At 49.7% G+C, this 23,052-nt stretch overlaps 1 protein-coding gene across 5 annotated transcripts in view; it reads left to right on the forward strand.

Moving 5' to 3' along the window:
* The window catches only part of VAV2 (vav guanine nucleotide exchange factor 2), a 127,134-nt gene that overhangs the window by 63,656 nt on the left and 40,426 nt on the right, over nt 1-23,052 (forward strand). For all 5 annotated transcript variants that reach the window (XM_053996293.1, XM_053996295.1, XM_053996294.1 and 2 more), the window contains exon 3: nt 16,694-16,752. In XM_053996293.1, the coding sequence (XP_053852268.1) occupies nt 16,694-16,752 (59 nt within the window). The remainder of the gene's footprint in view (nt 1-16,693; nt 16,753-23,052) is intronic.

A 23,052-nucleotide genomic window follows, 5' to 3' on the forward strand; every position in this document is an offset into this window, starting at 1 on the left:
CAGAGGGGTGTGTGGGGCAGGGGAGATGCTGGGCTGGCTGCAGAGCCTCTCTTTTCACCACCCTTTTTTTTTTTTTTTTTTTCTTTTTTTTTCTTTTTTTTTTTTTTTGGCATTTTCGTTTTTATTTCCATCATCCAAGTGCCTATTCCTCAGCTAAAACCACCTGGATGATTGGTGGACCCTCCAAGTCAGAGAACCCCCCCAACCTGTGACCACTTCAGATTTTGCTGCATTCATGAACGGGGCAGAAACAAAATCCTGGATCTGGAGGTTTTCCCTTTCTTCCAGCCTCAAATCCTTCTGTAATCTTAATGAAAAAAACAACCCTCCATCCCCATCCACCTATCCTTTATTGGAAGTGCTAAACAACCATCTTCAGTGACTTTTTCTAATAAAAGGATGTCTGTTAAACAGAGCCCCAGAGAGCTGAGCTGCTTTACAGGGAGCTGTTTGAACTGCTCTCCGTGCTGGCTTTTTAATATAGTTTAATACAGTTCTGGCCCTTTTTCTGCATAGTTTTTTCCCCCATCAAAGCTTATCGTTTCCACTCTGTTGTCTGACTGTCACGCAGCTTTAGAGGGGGTTTGGGAAGGGGAATGGCACATGGAGCAGTGGAGAGCTCCATATTTTACATCCCAAAATGCAGATTCACCAGTGACTCATCTGTGTCCGGGTGGGGAGATGCTCTGAAGTTAAAATCCTGGTGACAACAGGCATGGAGCAGCCCAGCTGTTCTCTTAACAGGTTGCACTGCGATATTTCTTCATTTGTAATTGTATTTATTTGAAGTTTTTTCCTGCAGGGAGGGATCAGTTACAGCCTAATGGCACCGTGCAGCGCAGGAGCAGCTCCAGGGACAGATGTGGCCCCAGGCAAACAAAGGCAGGAACACAGATGTGCTGGTAGGGCCAGCAGCCAGAGAGGAGGGATGGGCATTTCCACAGGTCTGAATCCTGCATCAGAGCTGGGAACAGTGCTGGGCTCTCCAGGATCATTTGGGACATGCTGTTGGGAAGACACAATAGGATGTCAGCTTGCTCTGTGGGATTCGTGGATGGGCCTGGCTGGGCTTCCTCTCGTAAAATTCCATTTAAAATTCTCTCCTGAGCTGTGGGATGTGCATTTGTGTTCAGGGTGAAACCCAGCAGAGCTTGTGCTGCTTCAGGTGACAGAGCTGGGACCCTTTGCCAGGGTGTGGGGTGATGTGAGAGCTCCTGGGTTTGTGCTTTGGCACCTTCACCTCTCCCCCAGAAAAGGTGCTCTGGTTTCTTAGGAAGGGCAGGAGAAGGTTCTTGTGTGGAATGGGGCAAACCAAAGGCAGGGAAGGGGCCAAGGGCACTTGAGAGCCCTTTTCACAAGGGTCCAGAGGAGAGCTGGGACTTGCCCATGCCCTGGAGCCCACCTGGGAGCCTTTAGCAGTGCAAAAGCTGCTGGAGGCGCTGTCAGGAGCAAGAGAGGGGCTGGATGTTTAATTAATTTACATCATTTATATCATGAAGTGATTGGCCTGACAAAGGAGCAGGGAGATTGCTCCCAGTGGCTCTACTGGAGTCACTGGAGGGGAGGTGACAGTGCCATCTCCCCCAGCAGGCAGCACACAGTCCCTGAGGGAAATTCCCATCAGAGCATTCCCAGGGATGTGCAGGGCCAGGAGGGAGTGCACTCAGCAGATCACAGGAACATCTCCAGCTCTGTGTGTGTCTGATTGCCCCAGACGTGTTCCATGCTCCGCTCACCCACCCTGGAAGCATTTTCTGTGGGAGCTGTGACCCCTGGCTGGGGCTGGGATGAGGAGGAGAGAGGATATCCTGTATTTTACAGAATGCAGTGCACAGCACGTGCTGCTGCCAGGGCTGGATGAGAAGCTGCCCATCCTGGGGGCAGACTGGGATAACTCTGGCTCAAACCCACTCCCACTGGTGTTTAGGTGTGAAGAACGAGGGTGAGAGGCAGCAAGCTGATTGTGTTTTTTAGTGGAGGCATTCCAATATAAATAGCTTGGATTAATGGAGGTCTTAATAAACACTGAATTATTTTGGGATGGGGCTCGTCAGCTCTTCCCCAGAGCTTTAAAGATACCAGCACCACCACCTCCTACCCTGCAAGCATTTATTGCTGATAAAAGTCCACGTCTGCAGCAGAATAAAGCACTTTATGAAAAATACATCAGTGGGACCTTTGTTAGCAGAGGGCTGCCTCGTGTTCCTGCTGTGATAACCAGCAGGGACATTCCCCTGGGTTTTCCCTGGATGCTGCAGTGGTGACAGTTCTGGCTGTCTCTCTCCTGACCCCTCTCATAGCCTGGGCTCCCTGGGCTGCTGCTGGATCCCAGTGGGATCTGGGGGCACAGACTGGGCAGGAAAAGGCTCCGTGCACTGGGTATATGGTGGGAAAGGAGCAAAACGTGGGAGAGGGTCCTAGCAAGTTCTGGGGGGGCAAATTCACAGCTGCTGTGCTGACTGGACATTTTGGAGGGTATTTTTTTTCCCCAATGGAGACCATTTGTTCCCCTGTCCAGAGGCACCACCAGGATGCTGCTGCTGGGAGAGGAAACTTGGCTCTGGTGTGATTTCAGGGTGCCTGTGAGCACCCCAAGGAGAGCCCAGGTCCCTGTTCACTTTATAGGTCAGCACACATCACTCCTGGGGTGTTTTTTCCTTTGGGTGAGTGGTGGCAACACGGAATTCCGAGCTGGAGCAGCTGCTCCTCCTCTTTCCACCCAATTCCCCAAACCCACGACTGCAGCTCCTCACTGACCAGTCCCAGCACTCCAAATCCCATTTCCAGCCAGCAAGGGGGGGGAGGGAGTTTGCTCAGCTGAACGTTCTCTTCGCGGGTGTGATTCCCGCATAAATATCCATACATCGTCAAACCATCTCTTTTTTCTTTTTATTTTTTCCCCCTCTTTTAGCCCCTCAAACATGTGATTTTTATTTCTCCAGCTGTAAAGCCGGGCGTGCGAACGTTAAATTGCTAAATAAGCCAAACATAATTATTCAAGTACCCGCCGTGATGCGCCTCAGAAGCGCGGGACCTGAAACCCGACACAATGCGCGCGGGCAAACGCTTTTGTGGGGATTGTACTCCTGAGGGGGATGTCATTTTGACAAGAATGTATTTTCCCTCTTTTCACAGCCTGTCTCGTACTGTCTTGATGCTTTGGTGGAAGTCTCATCAACGGAGTAGAGTTGATTTTGATGGGGAATTATTCAAACCTTTCAGATCCCTCCCTGCGGACTGGTTTGCTCCGCGGGCTGATGAGGTGATACTGGTGAGGAGCTGAGGGCCTGATGTGAAATAAAAGGTTTTTTCTCTTTGCAAGGCTCGGGCTGAGCTGGTTATCTCTTGGTAATGCTATCAAATGCTCTTTTCTGCAGTCCAAGCACATCGTCTACATCTGGCCAAAATATGGCATGAAAAAAAAGATGTTTTGAACAAAAAAAACAGCCTTAATAGCAGATGGGGGAAAAGTCATTAAGACTCAATTTTCAGGGATTTTTTTGGCTTTTTTTTAATCTAAAATTGGAAAATATTTTGTTTGTTTGTGGACATATAGGAAACATTGCCTTTTTTCAGTGGACAAAACCAAAATGCTGCTCAGTATTGGTCAGAACAGAACAGATCAGATCACTTTTCTCTGTCCCACTCCTCAGTTTTGAGTTTTACACCAGGCTGAGCTTTTCCTCTGGGAATTCCAGACATTGCTGCCATTTTAAGCAGATGCAGTTATTTGCAGTGTGGATTTGCATGCCCCACATGAGGCACCCAAGCAGGGGCTCACCTGAACTGGGATTTTTTTGAGATTTTGTGCTTTGTAAAATGCCCTGTGCAGTGGTAACTCAGTGGTGCTGGTTGTGAAGTCAGTAAGATTTTAATGTGCTCTTCCTGGCAGTTAGAAAATGCCAAGAGAGCCAGCTAAGAACAAATCCCAGCTTCCTGTTCCCTTCCCACAAGTAAGTACTTGTCAGGCATTTCCAGGAGCTCCATAGGACAGAAACCAGTTTTACCTGTTTGATGACGAAAATCTCTTTGTTCTGGACAGGAGCTCCAGGGAGGAGTTTTCCCTGACCTTCTGGGGCTGACCTGCTCAGACCTGAGGTGACAGCAGTCACCTCTCTGATCTCATCCTCACATTTGCATCAGGGGCCTTTGGGGTGCAGTTTTGGGTTTTGACATTAATTGATAACTCTGCCCTGCTGCCACCAGCAATTCCTGTTCCTTTTTTTACTCTTTTTCCCTTGGTGGCTGCTGGGACCCTCATTCCCTCCTGCACAGGGTGTTGTCAAGGACTCTCATCCATCTTGATGACCTTTATCAACGTTGTGTGTTCAAACCTGAGCCCTTGGAACCATCAGGAGGCCGTGGTGATGGGAGTCTGTACCAACACATGGATAAATCCCATTTTTTTCCCTCCCCTACAACCCCAGGCTGACCACAGTGCACGGCCCAGCTGCTCTTTGTCTCTAAAGTCTGATTAAAGGGCTGGGAGAAGGCGGTTCAAGCCACATTTCCCTTTCTCTGTGTGATGATGTGAGGGTGTATTTTTGGCATTTGCTCTCCTGTACCAAGTCTGGCTCTTCCCAGCCCATTCGGTTTGAACGTCGCGTGTTGAAATCCCTCAAAGCTTCAGCTCCCTGTGTGTTCCACACTCGCTCAATCTGTTCCTATGAATTTTTAAAGGCGTTTTTAGCAGCTGATAAACAGCTGGTGACACTCTGGGAGCTGCTGTGAGGCTGCACAGAGAGCTGGGGGATGCGGGCACAGCGCCGGGGCACGGGGATGGTGTGGCAGCACATTTCTCTCTCTCTCTCAGGATTTTTCATAGAGGTGCACAGAGAGAAAGAAGGAGAAAACAATTTCTATTTCTGCTCCTTGCTTTTCCCATGTGGAACGTGTTTGGAGAATTGTTTACCTGGGGTGATTGCTTGGTTGGATTCTGGTGAGGATTGTTTGAGCCTGGTGGCCAATCCAACCCACCTGTGGCTGGACTCTCAGGGTCACGAGTTGTGGGTTAGTTAGATTTGGGAGTTACAAAAGTAGGTTTGTAGCTTTAGTATCTCCTTTAAATAGTAAATTAATGTATTATAGCATAGTTATAATAAAGAAATCATTCAGCTTTCTGAGCTGGAGTCAGACATCAGCATTCCTTCCCACCAGGTTCACCTGCATTTACAATAGGCATGGTGTTCCCTTGGGATGCCAGCACCCTCTGTGTGCTGCTCCCCTCTCCTCCCCGGTGAGGATGGGGCTCCCCAGCTGCCACTTTGCTCTCCCTGCTGTCTCCAACCATCCTGGCTCGCTGCAGGTCCTGAGCAGAGCCGAGCTCTCACTGGAGGATCCAGCTGAGGAATCTGCCTGAGCATCCTTGACAAAGCTATTTGCATTCCTTACATCACTGGCTGAAAACATCATGCCTGACTCCTCCTTTTCTTGGAGACAGACAAGATCTAATACATGATGTTTTTTTCTTTTTTTTTTTTTTTTTTTACAGCTGTGTGGATTTGTTAGGCCTGAAGGGACCCTTAGATCATCTGCTCTCACCCTCTGTGCAGTAGTGACCATGGAAATCCATCCAGCTTCCCCTTCCACCCTGTGAGCTGTGACACCACCCTGTCATTTGTGAGCTGTGACACCCTGCCAGGGGAGCCAAAGTTTTGGATGTTTTTTCAGGGCAGTTCTTTTCTGGGCCCCTTTTTTGCTGGGAGATGCATGTTTCAGTCACCCCCAGAGCAGTAAATGTGCTGTCTGCAGAGGCAGAGCAGCAACTAAATTTAAAATCCTCAGTCAAATTGAAGCACTTTGTGGGTGTATTTATCCTCTGTTACAGGATGAGAGGGAGGGAGGTGGTTTCTGGGCATCTCTGGAAAATGCCTCGTGGGTTGCTGCTCCCTCCTGCCTTCCTGCAGGTGGAAATGCATTAATTGATGCCATGGGATTAATAAAGGGAATAAATGTGGCAGTGTCAGAGGTCTCTGTCTGATGTGCCATTCTCTTTGGAAAGCCCAGACCAGGAATTTGCCTGCCCAGGGGTAGGAGACTGCTCCAGACAGAGAGTTTTGTCTGGAAACCCCTTGATGCTTCCAGTTAATCATGGATTTGGGAAATTCAGGGCTTGCTATTTTGAGAACTGAATCAGAGAGGAAGTGAGGGTTGTTTTGTGCTCGGGATATGATTGATGGAAAACCCTTTTTTTATTTCTGAAATAACATTTATTTCTGGAAGGTACTTCACCAGCGAAGCAGAATCTGTAATAAAATAAAACCCAATCCTTTTATCTCCTTCGGGGAGGGCAGGGAAGAGGAGGAGCAGCATCCAGAGCACACGGATGTCTTGGCTCTGCTGCTGCACTGCTCAGTTTTAGAGGCTTCATTTGTGTCAAACATGGAATAATTGTAAAGAGAAAAGCTCGTGGTAGTGGTTTTTTTGCCTGGTAGAGCTGTCCTTTCCCAGGTTCTCTTCCTTTTGAAACAGTGAGCAGGAATTGTGCAGTGAGGAAGAATAAAACACACAAATCAGGAGCTCTGATATTCAACACTGGCCTCTGATTATGGCTCTTCTTAGAGAATAAGAATTTAAACATTTGTAGGTTTTTTTTTTTTCCCAAAAAAATGATGCAAACTCACAGAAAAAGGTGATCTGACCTTGCCTCAGGAGTTGGGAATTTCTCCTCTCTGCTCTGAGCTGCTCCTCCCTACCCTCAGTCTTCTGAACAGCCTGGTTTAGCCCCTGCTGGCTGCCTGTTTTTCTAGGAATTGGGAATTTAACAGAGTTGTTTTCCAGGAAACCCAGAGGTGACACTTTTGAGACTGACAGGAAGGGACTGAGGTGTCCAGCTGGGTAACGCTGATGGAAGGGTCAGGCCAGCAGCAGAATCTTGGCACATCCCTCTCCTTTAGGTGCTCAGGACAGAAAATTATTGGATAGAAGCAGTCTGGTGAAAATAGATGAGGAATTTCTCCTTACTACAGCTAAAGGTTCAACCAGAGCATTCTACAGCTTTGGATGGTTTTTTTGTTTTTTTTTTTTTTTTTTTCTGTGTCAAGAGCAGTGAATCTCTGTGATGGCTTTCAATAACCTGGATAAATTGGGCATTTTTTCTGATGTGAAATCTTCCAGACCCTGTGGACAGGAGGAGGGAGCAGGGGGAATATTCTCCTGCCTGCCTCCATGAGTAGCAGCCTGCATCACTCCTTCTTTCCTTAGAGAAACTTTGGAAGGGACAATAACAGCAGCTAAATTGGCAATATTGGAGGGCTGAAGCTCATGTCAGTTATTTTCCAGACTTGCTGGATGCTTGCAGACATTCTCAGAGTGGTGCAGGAGATGGGTAAATGATTCCCTGATTGATTACATGTCTGAACGTGGCTTTGTGGGGTTTGGGAGCCTCTTCCAGCTCGGGAGGAAGGAGTGAGAGCTTAAGTCATCATCTGAACTGAAGTTTCTTGGGTTTAGAAAGGAGAAATTTGCTTCCTTGTGCCCCACACTTGGACTGTTGTGGGTCTCCATCTAGCCTCTGTTCTGGGTCAGCCTTCCCAAGGCATCAGGTCTTGTGGGTTTATGGCAAGAACAGGAGTGACTGATCCAGAGCGAGCAGGTTCTGCTCTGTGTTCCCCTCACACTCTGGGCTGTTCTGGATTTCCAGGGCTGGTCCAGCCAAGGTCCAAACCATGGGACAGGGATCTGCCAGCAGAGAGATGGGAGGCTGGAAGCTGCTGGTGAGACCTTGGTGTGCAAATCCCAGGTGGTGCCAGCCCAGGGGGGGTGTGCAGGTGGCTGGAAGGTGCTGGGAAGTGCCCAGGTGTGCAGGGAGAAGAGCAAACAGGAGCTCCAGGTGCTCCAGTGGGAGCAAATCCAGGATTCTGCAGCACCTCAGGCAGGAGGCAGCTGGATCAAATCCTCCTTGCTCTGAGGACTGCTTTTCTTTGAGCACTCCTGTCCCTGGGACTGTTCCCATCAGTGTTTGGATTGTGGGATGCCGTTATCCAGCTCAGAAATGGTGTCTCTGCCTTCCTTGAGGTGATCTTATCAAGGGTTTTTAGTTACTCATGACGCCAGGACCTTGCACTTGCAAACAATCCGGGGTGAAGCTGGAGCTCAGTAGCACCAAGAGATGTCTCAGCTTGAGGAGCAGCTCTGAGGGTCCTGGAGCAGCCCCTGGTGATGTGATGGGCCTTGGTGCTGTGTTCAAGTGTCCCCAGTGCATGGAAAATGGGCAAGGAGGCAGCTCAGACCTGGCTGGCTTTGGGGGAATTCTGTTTGTAATGATAATAAACCCCACAAGTTTACAAGGTGCTTCTCCTCCCTGGAGTCTGGGAGAGGATGAGGGCTGAGGAAATGAGCTTCATCCTGCTTTCCTGTGCTTCTCCTCCTACTGTCCTCCTTCCTGAGTGTTTCTGCTCAACGGCCCTCTGTGTTTTGAGGTGCTTGGGAAGGGGGTGCAGGCAGAGGGGAGCTCCAGCCCTCTCCTGGTTGTGTGTTCCCACAGCTCGTGGGCACGTCGAGTTCTTTTGCACCTTCCTTCTCTTCTGGGCCTTTTTCCCTCCTTTTTTTTTTTTTTAACTTAAAGCTGTGAAAGTGAAGATGTTTCATCCAGGTAGGTCTGTGCTTGTGCAGGAAGTTGGAGCAGCCCCTCCATCTGTGGAGCCAAGAGGAATTCCTGCTACGAGCCCTGACTCCGCGTAGCTGCAGGGAAGGAAACTTCAGTGGGAAAGGTCTCCCATCCCTGCAAACACAGCAGGTCCAGGTTTTGAGCAAATCAAAGCAGCAAATCCCAGGCAAATTCTAAAAGCTGCCTTTTACAGTGCACTTAGAAACCTCCTGTTTGCTTCCTGCCTCTTTCGTGTACGTTGGAATTACAGGAATTTCTTTGAGCTTAAACGAGTTTTTCTCCTGATTTGTAAAACACAGCTGGTCTCCAACGGCTTGTGATGGTTAAGCTGCTGCTGCAGGAGGGCTTTAGGAGGGACTTGGCTTCCCTGAGGCTCTCTGGGGCAGAGCTGATGCTTTGCAGGTAGGATGGGGGCAGTTAAGTAGAGCTGCAGGATGAATCCAAGGGCTCAGAGCCTGAGGGATCAATGGAAAAGCTTCAGGGCTTGGCCCACAGCAGCTCTGAGGTGTTAAGCTGCAGGTGCCTCCCTTGAAGTGGGATTTTTCCATCCAGTGGGGGATGGTGACTCCAAAACCAAACCCCTGGGTGTGGCAGGGAGGGACAAACCTGTCCTTGGTCTGTCCAAATGCAGATGGGCTGGGCATCTCCCACAGCTCTGCTGCTCTGGGACTGGAAAGGATTTAAACTTCTCTGGAGAAACCTGTGCTGGAGGCTGTGGCCCTTCCAGGAATTGGGGGTTCTGCAAAATGCAGGGAAAAAAAAAGGCTTTAAAATACTTTCCTTCGTGTTGTTTTTATACATGGCTGTATTTTTTCCTTTAGCACCTGGGATAATGATGAAGCAAATCAGGCAAGGAGAATTTTGAGCTCTCTCTCTCTCCAATAGGTAAATTACTCTTTGTGCAAGTAGATTGGTTTCATATGGATGCTTCCAATTTCTCCTGCACATGCAAAATGTTCCTAAACCTCTTTTTCTTTTTTGGTGCTCCACATGTTTTGCTCTGACCTCCCAGCTCCCTTTTGGAGCCAAGAGGAAATGGGAGCCCAAAGGTATGTGAAAATCTGTAATATTTTCTGCTTACATCCCAGGCCTTGATCAAAAGGGATTAAATTTAATGCAGATTAAAGCCAGCTTCTTGGAAGCAGGTTTGGATATCCGTGTTTTGCATCTGACTAGCTGTTTTTTTCCATCTGTTTCAACAAATCCAATCAATACTGGGGGAAAGGGGGGGGAGATGTTTTTTCAGGAGAGCCTTTCCTTGCAGCGTGCTGGGAGCCCTTGGAAGTCCCCTGGTCTGGAATTCACTTGGAATACCTCAAGGTGGAGCTGATGAAAGGGCTGGGCTGGCAACTTTCAATTTAGAGTCTGGTCATGGAGTGATAAACCCACAAAATTTGGACATGAAAGCCCATCTTGTCCCACCCCCTGCCATGAGCAGGGTCACCTTCCACTAGTCCAGGTTGCCCCAAGCCTCCTTCAGCAATTCCAGGGATGGGGCAGCCACAGCTTTTCTGGGTGACCTGTGCCAGTCCAGGGCACAATTTCAGGAGTGAGGACAGCCCAGGTGACAGCTGTGAGCAGAGCCACGCTCCTGCCTCACCTTCTACCACCAGGAATTGATGTGAGCTGCTCCTTTTTGTGCTCTGCCTCAGCAGTTTTTTACTTTGGGTGCCTCTTGACAGGGGCTTTTCCCTGGAGAAGTTTGTTAGAATGGCTCTTTTTGAGTCACAGGATAAGGGTTTTGCTTGAGTGCCTGACTTTGGGCACCCTGAGTTCTGGGCTGGGGTCAGAGAAGGTCCTGGAGCCCTTTAGCACGAGGAGGGGATGAGGTTGTAGTTGTGGAGCAGCTGACCCACAATTTGGGGAGGAAACTGAATTAAATCTGGCTTAATTCAAACGTTTAGCAGGAGCAGCTGATTTCTGGACAAGGTTTAGCCTTAGCCCTGTGGCATAACACAAATCTTGGGGCCATTTTTGGGGTTGTCTGTTCATCCTATCCTTTTGCATCAGTGCTGTGGGGTCAGGAGTTGTCTGCAGGACCCTTTCCCCTCAATATTCCTGGTTGTTACATCCATGGAAAGCACAGATAGGATAATTATGGATATGATCATTATAACCACCCTGCTTAGCATGGGGTGAGCTCTGAGCCTTTTCTAGGCTCTCCAAAGCCTGCAGAGATCCATCCAGAGCATCATGGCCAGGGTTTGGACCACCTGGAAGCACGGAGGCACGATGAATTCTGCTCTGAGTAGCTGGAATGATGCTGCTGGTGTTCCCTCCCCCGTGCTCCCACACCTGGGCACGAGGTGTCCTTGTGGCAGCTCAGGGTTTGCACACCGCCTGTGTAAACCCATTTACCAGCATTTGAAGCTGTTTGGTGGTTTTAAGGATTTTTTTTTTTTTTTTGCCTTTTTCCCCCCTTCCTGCCCCTCTTTCCGGGCCAAGTGCCCAGCACAGCTTGGTGGCTTTCAGCAGGGACTCGGCGAGGTCGGAGCTGTCAGCGCCCACGTCCTGCCACGTGTTTCACACCTTCCCACGCTCCAGCTCCCTCCTCTGCTGCTCAGCACTAGGCATCCTTCCAGGTTCATTAGGGAACCGCTAATTAGGGGCAGAGGAAGGAGCTGGACAGAGCAGAGGGGCTGTGTTGGGGTGTGGAGTGAGAAGCTCTGCCTGGCGCTCACCTGAGCGTCTGCTCCAGGCACCTGAGCCAAGCTGCAAGCCAAGCCAGTTTGTTTGTGGATTTCCCTCTTCTATTTTGCAGGGAAAAGCCCAGTTCCCCTGCCTCATTACCTTCCTTTCCCAAAGGACAAGCTCCTTTTGTAACCATCACAAAGCCATGCAAACGAGCCCTCTCCAGTCACACGCCGGATTTTTTTTCTTAAGGGGCAATTTTGTAATATCTTTAATCCGGAGGGAGCACACCCAGCACCCGTGGGTGCTGCTGAGCTCTCCCCAAGGGCTGAGCTCCCACTATTCCAGAGCCATCAAATCAATCTCTGTGCTCTGTTCAGCTGGAGGCTCTTTCCCAGCTCATCTCTCTTGGCTTTGGTGTTGGCTCTCTTTAGAAACCGCTGGGTTTCCCCCCCTGAGGCTTTTAAAGTCCCATCAAAGGCAGCTCCTCGCTCCAGTCGCTGCTATCACATAGAGATAATAAAAGTCCTGAACGAGGCAGTGGCTCAGCAGCCGTGGTGGAGGAGAGAGCCCATTAAGGAGCAGAATAACTCTTTATTGCTGTTGTTAGAGGAACTCGGCAGCACAAAGCAGGCACTGGAGTTTCAGGGCATTAATTCCTGCGTTTGGAGCTGTGTGGGGAGTGGTTTGTGGCTCTTTCTCCTTTGCCTCTTCTCTTCTTGCCTTTGGATCTTCTCTGTGTCCTGGGAGAGTGAGGGACCTGCCCTGCCAGGGGTGTTTGCTGTGGGGAGGGGACAGAGGAGCACAGACACCTCTGACACGCGGAATCGGGGTTTAGGGACAAAGCCAAAGATGTGTGACAGTGTTCCCTTCCTTCCTCAGCTGGTCTGTGACAGCAAAAGACAAATTGGTGTCTTAAATATGGGAGATGGGGAGTGTGCATCTGGGTAACTTATGATGGTGTGACAGAGTGCAGAGATTTTCTAGCAGTAGCCATAAATCCACCCGAATTGTTCTTTTCTCCTCCTTGTAAGGGAACAGTGATGGTTTCGCAGTGACTGCTCACTCTTGAAAGGCTTCATGATTTTAGACATGATGCCAGCCCCAAAGAGCCCAAAATAATCCTGTTAAAATCCTACATGAGTCCTGTTCCCACTGGAAAGCAGCAGTGGCTTTGCCCAGTGATTTAATATTTGCATCCCCAGCACATAATGTGGCCAAATCACGGGTTTAATGCAAAATAGGGATGGTTTAATAACGTTGTTTCTAAAAACCCATTCAAACACATGGTGTGGTTTAAAGCAGCACTTTCCAGCTAATGGGCTTCACCACCCTGTGGGGCTGGGGAAAAGGAGGAGCTGCCAGAGCTCTGGGACCAGCAATAAAGCAAATGGAAGTGGCAGTGAAGGATACTTGGTGTTTGTTGGAGGAGGGAAGTGGCTTTGCCATGCCCAGACTTCCCCATCTCTTGCGTGGTCCTTGCAGTGAATACAGGGACAGAAGCCTGGACGTACCATCACAGGAAAACTTCCCTGGCTTTGATTTGAAATCCTTATCGAGCATGTATCAGCCCAAATCCGCTCAGCTGGCTCCTCTCCAGAAGCTGGATGCCAGCAAACACCACGCCTGGCATGAGTGGGAATGGGAGGAGAAGCTGTGGCACCCCTGGGCAGGCGAAGTGGAGCCACTGGGGAAATCACCCAGGCAGGCACTGGAAAGGCTCAAACCCATTGTCCAAATCAGTTATTACTGAGCAGCCTCATCCTCAGCAGGCAGCTGGGTGGATGTGGTCTGCTTTGAGGGGATGGGTGTAGGAAAATCCATCTGACTGGATCCTTTCATGGGGCTGTGCCCACCCTTGGCATCCCAGGAAAACATCACACCGTGGCTGATTTCCTCAGGGCTGATGCTCTTCTCAGCTTGCATCAGGAGATGGTGAATTAAGGAATTCCCCAGTAAATTCCTGGGATGCAGCAGCAGCAGTCCTGGCTGCTCTGTGTCCAGGGAAAAGGGCTGGCTTGGGGTTAATGCCTCAGGTTTAGCTTTTATATTTTCAGATTCTGTGTTGCTTTAGTGTGTAATTCTGAGCTTCATATGAGGAGATGGTGAGCTCTCTGCACAGAGCAGGGAGACAAAACAATTCCTGCTCCAGCTGGGGACCAAGGACAAATGATCCAAATCTCAGGCCCAAGAGCACAAACAACGTGGAATGAAGAGAGAAAAACAAGAAAAAAAGCCCAAGAAAAACTTCATGGGCTAAAGCTGGAACTGGACAATGAACTCCAATATGCAAATGGAGCAGAACTGATCACAGTGAGAGCCCCGTGAGCAGTTGTGCATTTTGTGACCATTTTGGTTCATCTTGGGTGTAGCCCTGGCTGGGCTCTTGTGCTGCCCAAGGTGGATCCATTGAGGCCTTTTAATAAATCCCTGCTTTATTCTTGAACTCCACCTTGCCTCTATTCTGGGTCAGCCTTCCCAAGGCATCAGGTCTTGCAGGTTTATGGCCCAGGCAAGAACACAAATGACTGATCCCACAAAGTGCAGAACTCGGTGCCTTTTTAAGCCTGAAGTCACATGCAGGGCCCTCATGCCTCACTTTGTGGTGCAGTTGTTTTGCAGCAATGATCTCTCTGGTCAGCAAATGCTCAGCTGGGTGGTAGGATTGAACTCATGCCCATAAATACAAGGCACACTGGAATTTTTCAGGAATGTGAAGGGCATCCCTCACTTGTCATGGCAAAACCACCAGAAATTTCCCCTTTGCAGGTCACTGGTAGAGAAAAGTGTCTGTGCATCACCTGTGTTTGGTACCTTTATATTCCTATTTATATTCCTGCCATCTTATTGTCACTGGGATGTTATATATAGCTTTTATGGTAATTTTGTGTGCTGAATGCAGTTTCCAGGGAGGAAATTGCATTGAGAAATGGGTGAAGAAGTAATAATAATAGCAATAATCTGCATAAGCCCCTGTTGTTAAAACCCACAGCCCTACATCTCCTGGAAGAAAAATGCACAGATAAGAGAACAGTTTTCCAAACATCATCTTCAAATGACTTGGAGGGTGACTTTTGGCAAGGGCTGGAGTGGCAGGACAAGGGGAGATGGCTTTAAACTGACAGAGATTTGGGTTAGATGGATATTGGGAAGGAATTCTTGGCTGTGAGGGTGGTGAGGCCTTGGCAAAGTTGCTTAGAGAAGCTGTGGCTGCCCCATCCCTGAAGTGTTCAGGGGCAGGTTGGAATATCTGTTTTAGGTGTTTTGGTCTGTCCTGGTATTCCAGAAGCAGGGAAAAGCCTCAGCTGGGATCAGGGACCCTCCTGCTGCCGTGTGGGTGTGGAACAGATCCTGACCTAACAGCAGAGGCAGAAGTCAGGCCTGGCTTTGCCTGCAAATAAGAAGCTGTTTTACAGGGGAAAATAACACACGGTTTAGCAAGCACTGAAGGGCTGAGTTACTTTTAAGAATGTTGTTTAATCCTGTTGAAATTGAGAGGATTCCTTATCCTTAAACTCTTCCCTGGCTGGGGGATGGGATCTGTGAGGAGCTGGCCTTGCACTTGGCTTGTCTTGCTCTTAGGAGATGTAGTTGGGAAAAATCTTCCTGATATTGGGACAGTCCCTCCAGAGATGCTTCAAGGAGGTTTTTTGTGTCTGAACCCTCACACTGGGTGGCTTGGCTTTCTCACCTGAGTGTGGATTTGGGATCTGTGGATTTGGGATCCTCATTTGGCTGTGCTGGCTCCTCACTTTCTCACCTGAGTGTGGATTTGGGATCAGTGGATTTGGGATCCTCACTCGGCTGTGCTGGCTCCTCACTTTCTCACCTGAGTGTGGATTTGGGATCAGTGGATTTGGGATCCTCACTGGGCTGTGCTGGCTTCTCACTGGAACCCGTGCCCAGGCTTTGATGTGTCAGGATGAGCAGAGCTTGGGGCTGTTCAGCAAAGAACAAAGGGAACCTTGGTGAGGAGAACAGGGAGTTTTTCTCTTAAATTTCCCTGGAAGTCAAACCCCGCGGTGGCACTGTCTGATTCATAAACTGGATTTTTACTTCAGAAGGCTAAAAATAGAGCATGGAAGACTCATTCAGTCAGTCTGGGACTTCCCTGGTACTATTTTAAGCTCCCTGGAGCAGGGCTGGGGGTGCCAGTGGAATTTCCAGTCTCAGTGCTCTGTCTGGGCTGGGTGTTCCAGGTACCACTCGTGGTGTTTTGTGCCCTGATGAGCCCTGGAGCCTTTCAGGGGTGTGCTGTTCCCTGTTTTCCACGTGGAAATCACCCACTAAACACCAAACTGTGGCAGTTTTTTTGGTTGCTGCCCTGGCTTTGGCTCCACATGTGGGTCACCAGCAGCTGACAGCCAGGCTGGAATTCATGGCACGTGAAAAATGGGAGGGATGAGGGTTGCAAAAGTGTGGAGGAAAAGGATGGTCTGAGCTGAGGCTCTCATTGGTGTCCTGGGATAAAAATGTGGAAGGCACAGAGGCTCATCCCAGGAGGAAATCCAGGGATGTAGTCCCAGGGGAGCATCCCAAAGTAAAATTCCTGAATAAAGGGGCCTGAGGGGTCCCTGTGGCTGGGTTGGGTGCAGGGCAGCTCCAGGCAGCAGCAGCCCCCAGGGGTTGGGTTTGTACACCTGGAGCCCACTCAAGAAGCCCTTTATCCATGTCCCATCCCAGGAGGGATGGGAAACCAGTCCAACAATAACAGATTTGTTTTTATCACTCCAGCTTTGAAACGGTGAATGTGAGCAAGGGTAAAACACAGCTTAAATCTACCTCAAACCCATGCTTTGTTCCTCTTCATTGAAAATTCCCCATAGCAATTAAAACTTCCATCAAAAATGGGAGTTCTTCTGAAAAAAATGGTGGTTTTATTGCTTCTGATTGCAATGCTGATGAGAATATTTTGGTGTTGAATCACTCCTGGCTGTTTTCTGCCAGAAAAGGGCGATGGTCTGCACTCACCTCTGACAAACTGATGATGCATCTTTATTGAATTGCAAGAAGTCAGAGCTGTTCAGTCTTGGCAGGTTCGCCTCAATAAGATCATTTTGTGTGAGGAGAGACACGAAAGGAGTTGTAATCCTTTTGTAATAAAACACAAATCACGAGGGTTTTCTCAATGCTTCTTAGTGTTGCATAAAACCTGTCAGGGCAGGTCTGGGCTCATTAAATGAGTGTGGGGATGGAATTTCCTCGGATGAAGCTGTTCAAGAATATCTTGAGGGTTAAATGTCTTTTGTGCTCAGTGGTGCAACCTAAGGCAGGGTTTGCACTGGCAGTGTCCTCCCAGCCCTGATGGTGACACTGTGACACTGAGGGGGGGACTGGAGCTCATCCATTCCAGTGGGGTCCAGCTCCAAGCACCAGGCTGGGGGTCCCTGGGCTCCCACCAAACCTTCCTGTGTCCTCAGTAAGCACACCAGCCTCTTTTTCTCTCATTTCCAGGTGATCTCTGCAGTATCCAGGCTCTCCTTCCACAGTATTGCTCAAACCAAAGGAATTAGGTAAGATCCTTTCCATATGATGCTTTAAAATAACGTCTCTCTCTCTCCCTCTCCATATTCCTTGTATTTAATCATGAGACCCTTTAGAAGCTGCACATAATGGGGTTAAACAGACACCAAGGGTGGGTAGGTAGGAATAGTTTCAGATGAAATAAGTGAAAATATGAGGAATTGCGTGCACTCTTTGTGCTGGGGAGCGCAGCAGGGTGAGCTTTGGTGTCTCTAGCTGGAGGTTCTGCTCAACTCCACGAGGGATCCCAGGAAAGCCAGCAAAGCCCAGGAGCTGTCATCACCCCACTGTCCCCACTGTCCCCTGTCCTTGTGCAGGACAGCCCAGGGACCTTTCTGCCCTTAACGACTGGGAAATGTCCCCCTGGTGAGGCTGCAGGAGTGCCCTGGCACCCGGGCTGTGCTGCCTGCTCCTCCTCTGAGGGAGCAGTGGAGAAGGAATTAAAAGCAGCAGACAGCCCCTATTAAGCAGAGCTGTTATCCTGCTCTTTGTTCAGCTCCCTGCAAAATTGCTCTGCAATTGCTTTCCTTGTTAGAGTGCATTTGTATTATTAATCTGGGAACATCTCATTAGGACCATGGCTATAACAGGGATGAGTTTGCAGCCTAAATTACCTTTCCTCGTTTTTTTTTTTTTTGGGGGGGAGGGAGTGTGTGTGTTTTCACCCCCCAGCTACAGAACACATTTGATTTTCTCCACAGCTTGTGTCCTGCTGCTCTTCTGGGTGGGGATCTGTTGTGCATCCCAAGGATACACAGCCAGGATGAAGGGATGGACGGGATCCCTGCCCCACTCCCAGCCCTGCCACCCACCCCCAGCACCCCCTGCCACGATTCCCACTGTTGGAACATATTTTCCCTGCCTTGTCTGCGCTGAGATTGCTGGAGGGGAACAGCTTTTCACGTGTAAAACCAGCTCAGAGCCTCCCCATCTGTTAAACACAGATCCCAGCAGGGCTGGGGGGAGAGGCAGGACCGAGGGTTTGAGGGAGAAAGAAGTGCTGTGAGTTCAGGACTGTTTGTTGTGATGATAGCCCTGAGTCCGGGAGGAGCCTGCAGTGATTTTTGTTTGGAGGGAAAAGAACATCCAAGGGCTTTGGAGGCCGGGAGCAGTGGGGGATTCACAAACTGCAGTGCCTTGGCAAGGGCTGGGTTTGGGTCTTGGGGCATCACTGGGAGGGTTCCAGGTGTCACCCCTGGCAAAGCCCTTCCCAAGGCAGGGAGGGAGGTGCTGGATGCAGCTCAGAGGATGAAGGAGCTGCCATCCCCTGGGAAGGCTGTGGCTGAGCCCCTGATGGTTGTGCTGAGGGCTGGGCATAGCTGGGATGCAGAGACAAGGGAGGCTTTGCTATTCTGGTGGGTATGTGGCTTTTTCTCGTTCATTTTACAACTGGCATTTACAGTTCCCACTAAAATCCTTTATCTTGGAAGCCTTTGGCACCATAATTACACAAGAATAGCACAGAGCTTAGTGAGCTTTGCTTCTAACCCTGTTTTCCTGTGTATTAACCCTGTTTCTCCTCCAGCTCTGCAGGAATGGAAAATGCTGTCACTCCTTTAGCTGGAAAACAGAACAGACTAGAAATGAATTCTATAATTCCAGGAAAATACCCTCCTGGGAGTGTTCCCTCCCATCTCACTGTCCCCTGCAGCCACAGAGCCATGGCTTTGTCCACTGCTGCATCTTCTTCCCTTTAAATTAGGTGATTTCTTGCTGCACCATCACAAACCCCTCAATGACAGAAACTAATCTCAAATGAATGAATCTGAATTAATCTAATCCTGTGGGAACCAGCAGCAGCTCTGGCTCCCTGAAGGGACTGCTCACATCAGCCACCACTGCCCCTCAGCTCGTTGGGTCCATCCTCCTCCCTCTCCCAGTGAAGATGCTTCCCTTGGCAGTGAGAAAAATCTTGTTGGCTTAGGCACAGTGCTTAAAACCATGGTAAATACAGTGAAATTAGGATGCTGGGTGGATTGAATGGTCTTCAGCCCCACAGCATGAACGTGGCTCTGCTCCAATCCCTATTTTAGGGTCTGAGAACCAGGATCACGCAAATTAAGAGTGAAATAAATCCCAAAGCCTGTTACTTGTCCTTGAATAAGTTTCATGGCGTGGAGAAAAATAAAAATCAATCTTGTGTGCTGTTCAGTGAAAAAAAAGAAATCACTCTTTCTGTCTTAATAATTTCTGGCTAGAGGAGCCTTGGCAGAGGAACCCTGTTTCCCAGAGTACTGCAGATAGCTATCAGGGCAGCTCTGTGGAGATGACAGAGTGTTTCTTCCAAGAAACAAGCAGCAAAAACAGGGCAAAAACTCGATCCTGAATGCAGTGTTTTATTTGCAATGTGCCTAATGTGCAGCAGCTGTAGCTACAGCCCTGCTGTGACCATCCTCTGCCTGCCTTGTCCCCATCCCAGGGCTGCTTCCACAAATCCTGCAGGAAGCAGGCTCTGTGCTGATGGGATGGGAACTTTTTGCTGAGGTTTTGATCCCTCTGTTGTCCCAAAGGGTTGTACACAGGGATAAAGAGCAGACCCTCCTGGCTCAGGAGAGGAGATTTATTTGTTATTGGTTCTCATCCTTCCCTCCATCTCTGGAGGACTGTCAGCACTTCCAGGGAGAAGTTCCACTGTGCTCCATCCCTGAACAAGGAGCCTTTATTATCCAGCTAGGATTTTCCACTGCAGCCCTAATTCCATTACCCCATTCCCACGCTGACTGGCACTTCCCAGCCAGCCTGGAGGATTCTGTAGCAGTGTGCTTTTTGCACAGGGATGTCATGCAAAGCTTCTCCTGGGCTTTGGAGCAAGACTTTTCATTCCCTTCCCGAGTTTTCATTCCCTTCCCGAGTTTTCATTCCAAGTTTTCTTGAGCAAACTCAGCTCTCTGGAGGACAACAAGGCTTCTTGTTGCAGGTCCCAATAAAGCAGGATTATAATTATTTTCTTAAAGCTTTTTTTTCCCTGTTTTCCCTTAAGACTTTCCTGCCAGAGCCATGACTGTTCCCTGCTGCCTGTGGCATATCCTGGCGTCCTTGGGCTCCGTCATCCACCTCGTGCTCTGGGGGCTGAAAGTGAGCTCTGAGCAGAGGAGGGGGCATGTGTTTATTCATCTCCCTGAGATCTGTGTTTTTCCTGGAAGCAGAGTTCTGCAAGCAAAGCAGGAGGTTCAGGAATATTGGCTCGTGCTGCCTGCATGCATTTTTAATGTGTGCACAGCAAAGCCCAGCCGAGAACGGGAAGGGGTTTGCATCTTCAGAGGCCTTTATGGAGGCCCTAAATCTGAGTGAATCCTTTCTGTATGAGCTGAACCTCTCAGTGACTGTCCTCAGAAGGCACCACACTTAATAAAAGACAGTTAGAAACATTTGCAGATGGGCAGGAGGGTGAATCCTGGTTGTCAGAGGAGGTTTTCTCTCACAGGAGCAGTGGTGATGCTTTGGCTGGGCCGTGGAGGGAAGGACACAGGGATGAATTTTCCCCCTCTTGGGGCCAAGGCAGGACCCCTTTGTGTGAGTTGGAAGACAGTGACCAGTCCAGATCCAGTGGGAGGGGCTGTCAGGGCTGGGTTGCCCATGGGCACCCTGTGGAGTGGCCATCTTGGCCATCCTGTCTCTGGTTTTTTGGAACAGGTTGCCCAGAAGTGAATGCTCCATCCCTGGAAGTGTTCCAGGCCAGGCTGGATGGGGCTCTGAGCAACCTGGGAGAGTGGAAGCTGGATTAGGGAGATTGGAATGAGAAGATCCTTATGGTCCCTTCCAAACCATTCCAGGAGTGTTTGACTTTTCCCATCTCCACAGTGCAGACAGAGAGGGGAGAGGAGAAAAGCTCAGCACTGGGATTAGCCCAGGCCAGAGCCACCTCCAGGCAGCCAGGTGAGTACCAGCATCCTGCCTGCAGTGAGGATTGACCCAGAGGAGGGTCCCCTGCCTGCTGCCAGCCTCATCCCTGCCCCCCCTTGCCCAGGTAAAGCATCAAACGGGCTGAAATGAGGATTCAGCATTGTCAGCCCTGGAGTTTCTGCACTTAACAGCTTGCCAATAATATCAGGATGTGTGTGGGGGGAAAGGGAGGAGGGATGGGAAGGGAGAGGCAGAGCAGCATTCCTGGCAGGAGGTGCCCAGGCAGGGGAGGAGCAGGGGGCACAGGGAGCTGGACCTGCAGCCCCTGCCCTGCACAGCTTGGCTGTCTGTGATCCCAGCGTGTGCCACTGGGTGATCAGGAACTTCCTCGGTGATTCAGCCTCCAGTTTGAAATGAAACCTGGAGTTTTGTCCAGGTTTCATGACTTGAATCCCTTTCCCCATCTGACTGAGCTCCACTGTGGTGTGGGGTGACCCTGCTGCTTGCAGTGGGGCTGACCCTGTAAAAAGGGCTTTGTGACCCTGATGTCTTGAGAAGGCTGAGCTAGAACAGAGGCTGAGCAGAGCTAAAGAATAAAGTAGGGATTTATTAGGAGGCCTCAATGGATCCACCTTGGGCAGCACAAGAGCCCAGCCAGGGCTACACCCCAGATGAACCAAAATGGTCACAAAATGCTCAACCGCTCACGGGGGCTCTCACTTTGATAAGTTCTGCTCCATTTGCATACTGGAGTTAATTATCCAATTACAGTTTTAGCCCATGAAGTCCCATCCTTCTTGTCTTCTCTCTTCATTCCATGTTGTTTGTGCTCTTGGGCCTGAGATTTGGATCATTTGTCCTTGGTGCCCAGCTGGAGGAGGAATTGTTTTGTCTCCCTGCTCTGGGCAGAGAGCTCACCGTCCCCTCATATGAAGCTCAGAATTAAACACTAAAGCAACACAGAATCTGAAAAATAGAAAAGCAAAAACTTATGGCATCAATCCCACCAGCAAGCCCCACTTCTTGCAGATGTGGTGGCACAAGCTGGAGCTGATCAGGATGTTCCCCTCGCTGTCCTGAAGGAGAGAAGGGAGATAGGGGAAGATCTTTCATGGCATTTGCAAGGATTCTCCAGCTGCTGGAGGCTTCCTGCAGATCAGATTTGGTCTCTGCTCCCCCTGCCCCTGGGGATGGGAGGCAGATCCAGCTGGGTGTGAAAATGGCAAGCAATTAAAGCCACTAGCAATTAAGTCCTCGAGTGTCTTCTGATGAGGAGGTTGTTAGGGCACCTCTTCTCCTGGAGGTTGGTTTTACAAGGCGTGTTTTATTCCCTGCCAACGGCTCTCTGGAATTGCACTCTGCCCATTATTCCTTTACTGCCGTTGTGTTTTCCTTGTACACACTTTAAGTGTTGCTGTAAAATGGATGGAGAAGGCTGTGGGAGGATCTGTGTCTGGAAATAGGTGCAGCTGCTGTTTTTGCAGAGCTCTCCTGGAACTGGGACCAGTCTTGGAACTGGTCACCAGCACAAACTCAGAGAAGCTCAGCACAAACCCCACAAGCAGGAGCTCAGGTGGAGATTGTTTCTTGTTTCACCAAACTTTTAGGAGTCACCATAAAGCTCCTCCATTTGTTGATAAGCAGAATCCTTGGCTGAAAAGCAGCTCCTTTCCCACTATTAAAAAAAAACATTCTTAACAGATTTTTTTTTTTTTTTGCAAGTTTGTATCCTCACAGAGGGCCTGAAAAAAAATATCCTTGACATGTTTTCCTGCACGGCTGCTTTGTAGGCTGGGGGGATGCTGAGGTCACCCCACAAGCATCTGCTCACAAAGCAAAGGCAGCTTCTCTGCCCCCCTCCCCAGCAGCAGCTTTGCTGAATGAACACAGCTCTGATGAGCTCAGCTCTGCTGCCTGGGCTCAGCTGGGGCTTGCTGGGCTTTGGGGTCACCTGCTGTGTCACTGGTGCTTCCCTCAGGCTCCTCCTGTGTCACTGCCCACCCTGTGGGACCTTTCCAGCACCTCTGATTGTCTTCCCAAAATGCAGCTGGTGCTCCAAGGATGCTCCAAGGATGGAGAAGGGCTCCAGGCTGAGCTGGTCTAAAATAGGGGACCTGGGAGGTTCCCAGCACTGGGGGATGGGGACACTGCCATGGGCTGTGCCTGGAGAGGGGCACGTGGATGCTCTGGGACAGCCCAGGTCTCTCTGCACCTCACTGGGGAAGGGATTCCTGGTGGCCCTCAGGATGGGCTGTTTGGAGCTGGTTTTGCTGCACAGTTGGGCCCCTCTTGGCTGGGATGTGCTGGTGCTGGAATCAGGCAGAAAGGTCCATTTTGGTAATTATTTATTTTTATTGGCACACGTTTCATAGGATGGCAGCTGCTCAGGTACAGCAGAAAAACCCAGAGTGCTGAAAGATCTCCTTGTACTGCTTTGCTGCAAGTGA

This window comes from Vidua macroura, chromosome 21 (assembly GCF_024509145.1).
Source record: "Vidua macroura isolate BioBank_ID:100142 chromosome 21, ASM2450914v1, whole genome shotgun sequence".
Taxonomy (NCBI): Eukaryota; Metazoa; Chordata; class Aves; order Passeriformes; family Viduidae; genus Vidua; species Vidua macroura.